The sequence below is a fragment of the Suricata suricatta genome, chromosome 10, assembly GCF_006229205.1.
Source record: "Suricata suricatta isolate VVHF042 chromosome 10, meerkat_22Aug2017_6uvM2_HiC, whole genome shotgun sequence".
NCBI classification, from domain to species: Eukaryota; Metazoa; Chordata; class Mammalia; order Carnivora; family Herpestidae; genus Suricata; species Suricata suricatta.
The window spans coordinates 59791416-59798405 of record NC_043709.1 but is presented as its reverse complement, the minus strand read 5'-3'; the positions used below and the strand labels follow the sequence as shown (position 1 = coordinate 59798405).

At 56.2% G+C, this 6990-nt stretch overlaps 1 protein-coding gene across 1 annotated transcript in view; it reads right to left on the bottom strand.

Moving 5' to 3' along the window:
- The window catches only part of ZNF385A (zinc finger protein 385A), a 21081-nt gene that overhangs the window by 2336 nt on the left and 11755 nt on the right, over positions 1–6990 (bottom strand). Inside the window, 3 exon segments of the mRNA XM_029953557.1 lie at positions 2–179; positions 2044–2206; positions 3821–3931. Coding sequence (XP_029809417.1) covers positions 2–179; positions 2044–2206; positions 3821–3931 — 452 coding nt within the window.

The following is a 6990-nucleotide window of genomic DNA, read 5'->3' as shown; positions in this document are numbered from 1 at the left end:
CAGCCGCTTGGCCTTTTCCTCCTCTTCCTTGCTGCCTCCAGGCAGGGGAGCTGGGGCTGGAGTGCCCCCTTCACCTTTGGTTGTACCCTGACCAGTCTCCGGAATGCTGGGAGGGGATGGGGAGCCAGGCTGTTTCTCCGGGGATCCTGGGGCTGGACCCAGTCCATTCTCCATGGAAACTATTGTTGGGGGAGAAACACAGGGGTCACCTCAGATGGATTTTGGAGGAGATGCTTTATGTGGGGGAAGCCCACCCCCATTTCCTGGAGGGCAAGGGGCCAGGAGTCCCCACCCTGTGACAACATGCATGCTCTCATGCCCTGGGCCAGAGCCAGATGTGGTCTAGCTGCTGCAGGCTGGGCGTGAGGCTCCAGTGCCTGGCCCATTCTCCAGAAGCTGTGAATGGTTGAGGGGTTCAGCCCCAGCGGCTTCCCTTTTAGGTTGAAGCTGGCGGCCAGCCTAGCCATGGAGACAGGCATGGAACAAGGATTCACCCCTCCGTGGCCTGCCAGCCATCCTGGGCTTCCTGCCTGGCCAGCCCCTTCCCAGAGTCCTGCCCGGTCCCCAGGGAGGCACCCCGAAGCACTCTAGGAAGGGGCAGAGGCAGTGAGAGGGACAGTCACAGACACGGCAAAAGGGAAACAGAAACAGCAGAACCGGAGAGGGAACAGGGATGCAGCCTGCTCTATAATTCATGGCTCGATTAAAGATGCACAGGCCCTAGGCCTCAGCACTGGGCTTTGGCCTCTGCGCAGGGGAAACTCTAGCACTCCCATTCTTGCTCCAGCAGCCGATCCAGTTTCTGGAGTTGTGAGAAGGCAGGCGGTGGGAGTGGGGCACTGGTAAGAGAGACCTCCTGACCGCTGCAGGTGTCCCTTTGCGTGTCCGTCCCGTCTTTCCCTTTATTTCTCTTACTCGCTTGACCTCCTTTACCTCCATTCCTGTCCAGAGAGCACACCCACGTCTCAGACTGGACAGGATTCCATGGTTCACGAAAGGAGGGCAGGTATCATTATCTCCTTAGAGATATGAAATGCGGTAATATGCATAAAGCACCCAGAACATGAAATGTTATCTCCCGCCACTACTATCATCATCATCATCATCCCCATTTTACAGAGATGTTGGTAAGTTAAAAAAAGATGATCAGGCTAAGAGGCAGTCAGAGCACAATTAGAACTCAGCTCACCAGCCTGCCCTATTTGTGCATCCCAGAGGGGGACGTGTGTGTGTGTGTGTGTGTGTGTGTGTGTGTGTGTGACAGTGGGATCCTGGTCCCCAAGCTGCTGATGCAGATGCCTGGTTCTCATTCTGCTTGCGGTGGGGCAGAAAGGACAGGCAAGGCTGAGGAGGAAATGGGGATGTTGAGTCTTTCTGGAGTTGATCGTGACTGATAGCTGATGTGGTAATCCCAGGAGGAGGGTGGCTCACATCTTCCTGCCTTGATATTCCTTCCTTCCAATTTCTTGGCTGGGAGTACCGAAGGTGGCCACCAGCCATGAGGGAGAGAGTCTCAGAGTTGCTTTTTGTAAACCTGGAAAAGACCTCCAAGATCTTAAAGTCTCACTCCAGGACACACGCTGGGCCAGGGAGGTCAAAAGATCACCCAAGATCATCCGGGGAGTTGCTTGAGTTTCCTGAGCTCTCAGTCTCCCCAAGGGGAACCCCAGTGGGCAGGACCTCCGATATCCTGATCCTCCTCCCTGTCCCTCTCCCCAAGATGAAGGGGCCTCTCCCTAGATTTGAAGGAAGGTTCCTTTTTTTCTTGAGGATGTTTGCCAGGTGGCCTCACCCTAGCCCCTCTCTGAGTCACTGGGCGGTGGGGAGGGCAGACAGTGGGGACTCTGTTGAGAGGAGCTGGGGCGGGAGTAGGGGTGACAGGATGGAAATTTTGTATCACTGTGTTTGGCTCCAGGACTCACCTTGGGTAGGGGTGGGGTGAGGGTTTGAGGAAGAGAGAGATGAAAGCAGAGGATTCTGGGAAGTGGGGAAAGAAGAGATGAGATGAGATCAGCTGAACAGCATCAGGGTATTCAGACACACCTGGACGGGGGGCTACACCATCCCCATTTGGGGGGGTGCCGCCTGGGGGAGCTGGGTCTCCAGGTTCCCGGACGCCAGGCTCCCTGCCTCGGGTCTTGGCAGCCTCGATGCCTTTGACTCTTCGGGCGTGGCGATTACCCTTGTAGTGTGCCTCAGCCTGGCTCTTTAGGGATGAAGGAAAAAAATGGAATCTGAGATCACCTTTCATCTGACCATTCTCCCCACAGAGTCCCTTCAGGTCCTGGTGTGGTCTCAGGAGGCTGCAGCAAATCTTTTAGGATACCAGTGAGATGTAAAGCCCCATGCCAAGGAGCCCTGGGGTTCAGACTAGCTTCTCGAACTTGAGTCGCTGGGAATCTGGATCCTCACCTAGCCCAGGCTCCACCCTCCCACCACACCCAGGGCCTGGCTTCTGACTCAGGCTTCTCCCCTAGTTCTGGGTGAAGGAGGGCTACTAGCAGTCTCTTGGCCCCCTGGCCTATGCGTGTGTCTCCTGTCTCCTGGCCCTGGGATCGGGATCCAGTCTTCACTGCTTCCTACACTCAGGCTTGAAGTCCCAAGAGCCCTGAGGCCGGGGCCCTGCCCTGACTACTCCCCACTGGTTCTCATTTTTCCTGAAGCCTCTGTGGACACCCTGGAGGACCCTGGCCCCGAGCCCAGCTCTGGAGATAGAGACAGCAGCAGAGACAGCTGTCAAAACAGAGCCACTTGGTGGGGGAGGAAAGTGGAGGGCTGCCTACTATGAGCCCCCTGCCCCTCTCATCCTCCACCCTCCACCAGTGAGTGGAGCCAGGTTGGGAGAGGGGATGCCTGGGGTTGAGGTAAAGGAGAGGCATAAAGCTGGGTTGGTCCTGGTTCCACCCCCACCCCCATGTGCCCCTCCTGCTAAGAACATACAGTTCTGGAGCCACAAGGTCACCCAGACAGGGATAGAGTAGAAATAAAACGTATGGATAGGTAGGAAAAGAAAATTGATATCCCAGGGGTGAGGCCATGGTGTGCCAGAGCCTGGCAGCATGGTGTGTGTGTGTGTGTGTGTGTGTGTGTGTGTGTGTGTGTGCGCGCGCGCGCGCGCACGCGCGCGCGCGCGTGTGTGTTTGTACTGGGTAGAGAAACAGAACATGCTTTATTTCCCCCTACTCAGCAGAATGAGGCTTTGCTGTTTTTCTCCAAAAGCTCTCAGAACCTGCACCCCACAAAGTCTCCTCTAGACCCACACAGAAGTCCCAAGGGCGCCTCAGAAGGAGGAGAGCTGGGAGGCCAGACCGGAGGTTCTGCATTTTGGGTGGTTTCTCTCCATGGGAAAGTCGCCCATAGGAAAAGAGAAGGAGGAGAAAGTGAGGAGGTTAGAGCAAAGTGGGTGGACCAAGGGAGGAGTTTAGCACAGGTCCCTGAGGGCACAGGCTCTCGGCAGGGGAGTCAATGGCCTAACTCAGCCCAGTGCCCAAGCACCAGTGGGCCAGAGGCCACTCTCCCACCCAGACATGATGGTCACCTGTGTTCGAGGAAGTTCTGAGCCAGGGATGCCTCGGTCCCCAAGGGAGGAAGGGGTCAACCTTAGAGGATGGCCGACTTCATGTTGAAATATACAGCCACCTCTTGTCCCTTTCAAGTGCCTTCCATCCTCCCCTACCCCTCCTCCAGTATCCCCATTCCCTGCTCTCCCCCTGACCCCCCCTTTATCTCTGCTCCCCGCCAGAGCTCCTCTGCCCTCTGCCCTCCCCTGAGATCTCCTGGCTACTGCTGCCCCACCCATTTGAGCAGCAAGGCTTCTTACCTGAGAATTGAAGCGGATCTGACAGACATTACAGGAAATGATGGGCCGCTTGGTCTTGAGCAAGGGTCCCCCAAAAGTGTGGGAGAGCACAGCCTTCTGCACAGGGTCCATCTGTGGAGGCAGGCTGGGGTGAGCCAGGAACCCCAGCACAAGTTCATGTCCGTCATCCCCCACCGTGGTTGCAGCTGGGTTGAACCAGAGTGCTCAGTGCCTCCTCCCTATCCCTCAGTTTGCCTGAGGGCTCTGAGCCTCAGTCCCTGATTTCCTTCAAGCCCAATCTTCTCCATCCTAGAAGGGCCTCGAGGGATCAACCGGCCCAGTGCTCCTACCCGACAGAAAACAGAAGTGGTTTGCCCAAGGTCACACAATGAGTTAATAGCAAAGCTGGTACTTGAACTTGGACTGCTGTCTCAGTCATCACACGATGAAGATCCAACTCTGCCTTTTTGACCTACAGCTAGGCCAATCCACCAAAGGCCCACTGATGGGAAGTCCCAAAGCACCCCAGGTCCTCTGGCCTTCAGCTGAGGCTTTTGAACTCTTTGGACCCACTCTGGGGCAAGATGTCTACCAAGCCAAGCTTCTGGTCCCAGGAGACAGACATTCCCAGCTTCCCATCTCTAGGCCCCACGTTGCCCAACATACTTCCTAGACCTCTCTAAGGCAGCAGGTCTAACGAGAGTAAAAGAACTCAGGAGAGAGTACATGGCTGTAGTGAATAATGGGAGTTAAGTGAGGGGGAACCTAAGAAGCTGGGCTGGCCCGAGGCAGTGGGGAGATCTTCTGAACTTTCTCCCTGATCACAGGCTTCTGCGGCAGGGCGGTGGGGCTGGGCGTGATTAGGAACAGTCTCTGCCCCCACCCTGGGTCAGCAGATGTCTTTGCAGTCTCCTGCCAAGAGTTCACATGAGGAAGGGAGAGGATGGGAGTTTCTCTCTGAGGGCTTCAGCTATCAAGGGATGAAGCCAGGGGCCTAGAGGCAGGAAAATTGCCTCCCGGCACAGTCCTCCTCCCTTCTGGCCCCCTAGGCGGCCATGGAGAGGCGAGACTGGAATGCGTCCGAGGCTGAGGAGGATTGGGTGATGCCTGGGACCTCTCATAAAAACAACCAAATTAGAACTAAAACCTGGTCTTCCAGGGGGAAGGCTCAAGTGAAAAATAGTTTCTGGGACTTGGTGGGGAGGGGGAGTCCTTAGCTCCTCAGCTGAGGCCCTCCTCTATGCTCAGGTCTTCATGGTTCCCAGTAAGATACCAGTGCGAGACAGGCACGTGAAGCAGGGAGAAGAATGTGGCAGGAATCAGGAAAGTTCGCATATCCTGGCTCTCCCCGGTAGTCTCACTGGCTGGTTGGAAGGGGGCTTTCACATCCCTGTGAAATGGGCTGCCTCATTTGGTAGGAGTAGAGGCAGGAGCCATGGCCAAGTTCAGATGACCCGTCTGGCTGACAAGTGTCCATCTCTTGGCCTGCCCTTGACTGGAAGCAGCCCCTTTCAGTAGCTCACTTTTCACCTCCTGGAAGCCCACGTCCTATTCAAAGAAAAGCCAAACAGGGGAAGAATGGGTGTGACTGTGTGTGTCTAGGCAGGCTGTGATCAATCTGTGCATGGGTGGAGTGTGAAGGAGTGTCATGTGCTGTGTGCCCATCATTTATGTATCAACATTTCTGTGTCGGGGGCTTTGCCGACGCCACGAAAGGCCAGGTTGTGTAATCTTCAGCTGTGTGTTTATCTGTGTGAATGTATGATGTGTTTGGCAGACAGAAAGACAGACCAAGTTGGAGACAGGCTTTAATCGGAAAGGGGAGACAGATGACTGCTCTCAGCTCCCAGTCTAGAGGCGTCAGTCCTCCCTAGGCTAAGCCATCCCCCACCCTCGCCGTCCCCTGCCCCAGGGTTCTCCTCAACCCCTGGACTTTCTCATATGCTGGGTGGGGAATGGAATTCAGCCCAAACAGAAATCCAATCTGGATTGGGAAACCTAAGTCAATGACAGCAGAAGGGAAAGAGGAGTGGGATGGAGAGGGGACGGACAGCAGAGGCCCCGGTTCTGGCTCTGCCCCACCCATCACCCCAGCCTGCCTCCCAGAGGGCCCTGAGGACGACCTGTGGGCTGACCGTGCCTACATCCAGCCCGGGAGAATGGTTCCTGCCACACCTGGGTCCCTCCTCCAGAGTGAGAGCCTTTTCTCTTGCATACACCCCTCCTCAGGTTTAAGTCCATAAAGGCTAAACAGGGGTTGGGGGGTAGTGAGAAAGAGGGCGTCAACCCAGTGCCGTGGGTCCTTACCACCCTCTCCTCCAGGAACTGAGGAGACACCAGGCTGAAGGTGAGGGCTCCTGGGCCCAATCCCTGTGCAGGTGGAATGTGAGCCACTGAAGTGCCGCTCCAGGCCAAGGTCAAGAGGCCCTGCTGACCTAGATGAGGGCTCTCTGGGGAGGGGTGGAGACCAACATCTCCCACAGCCCATTCCACTCCAGAGCCCCTTCCCTGGGATTTTGGCCTACACACTGCCTGGAAAGGTCCACAAAACATTCCTTTCCCACCTGCCCTCCAACAGCAGACATGAAGGGGAATCGCTCCCTAAAGCTGGGGCAAAATGCATCAGGAAGGGCAAGGGGGAGGGAAGGGAGGAAACCAGATCAGGAACAGGAGAGGGGGCCATGATTATATTTCCTTCCATTGCCCTTTATCTGATGGAAACCGCTGCCCCACGTTTGACCACCCCACTTCCCCATCCTCCCTCCCCCACCCCCAAATAAAGGTGAAAGGAGAAGGAGGGTGGAATCTCAGGGATGGGAAGACCAGACAGGAAGGATTGAAATAGGAAAAGAGAGTGAGCTAGGGGGTGTCTAAAGAGCAGGTGGAAGCTGGTGGGGGAGGGATGCTGGGAAGAGGAAAGATGCCGGGATGGGATAAGAAGGATCTAAGCGGTGTGGTAATTCGAGGGTACATGTAAGACCTGATGGGAAGTCTGAAGATTTGGGGGACTCCAAGGATCTGAGAAGCAGAGGTGGGGGTATCCAGTATGGTGGCAGTAGTCTGGGGGATGCCAGCTGGGATCCAGAGATTGGCTGGGACCGCGCCAGTTATGGGGGATGGGCCAGATAACCCGAGGACCAGGCGAAAGGAGAGGTAGCCCGCCCGCCAGGGGCGGGCGGGGATGGGGTGGG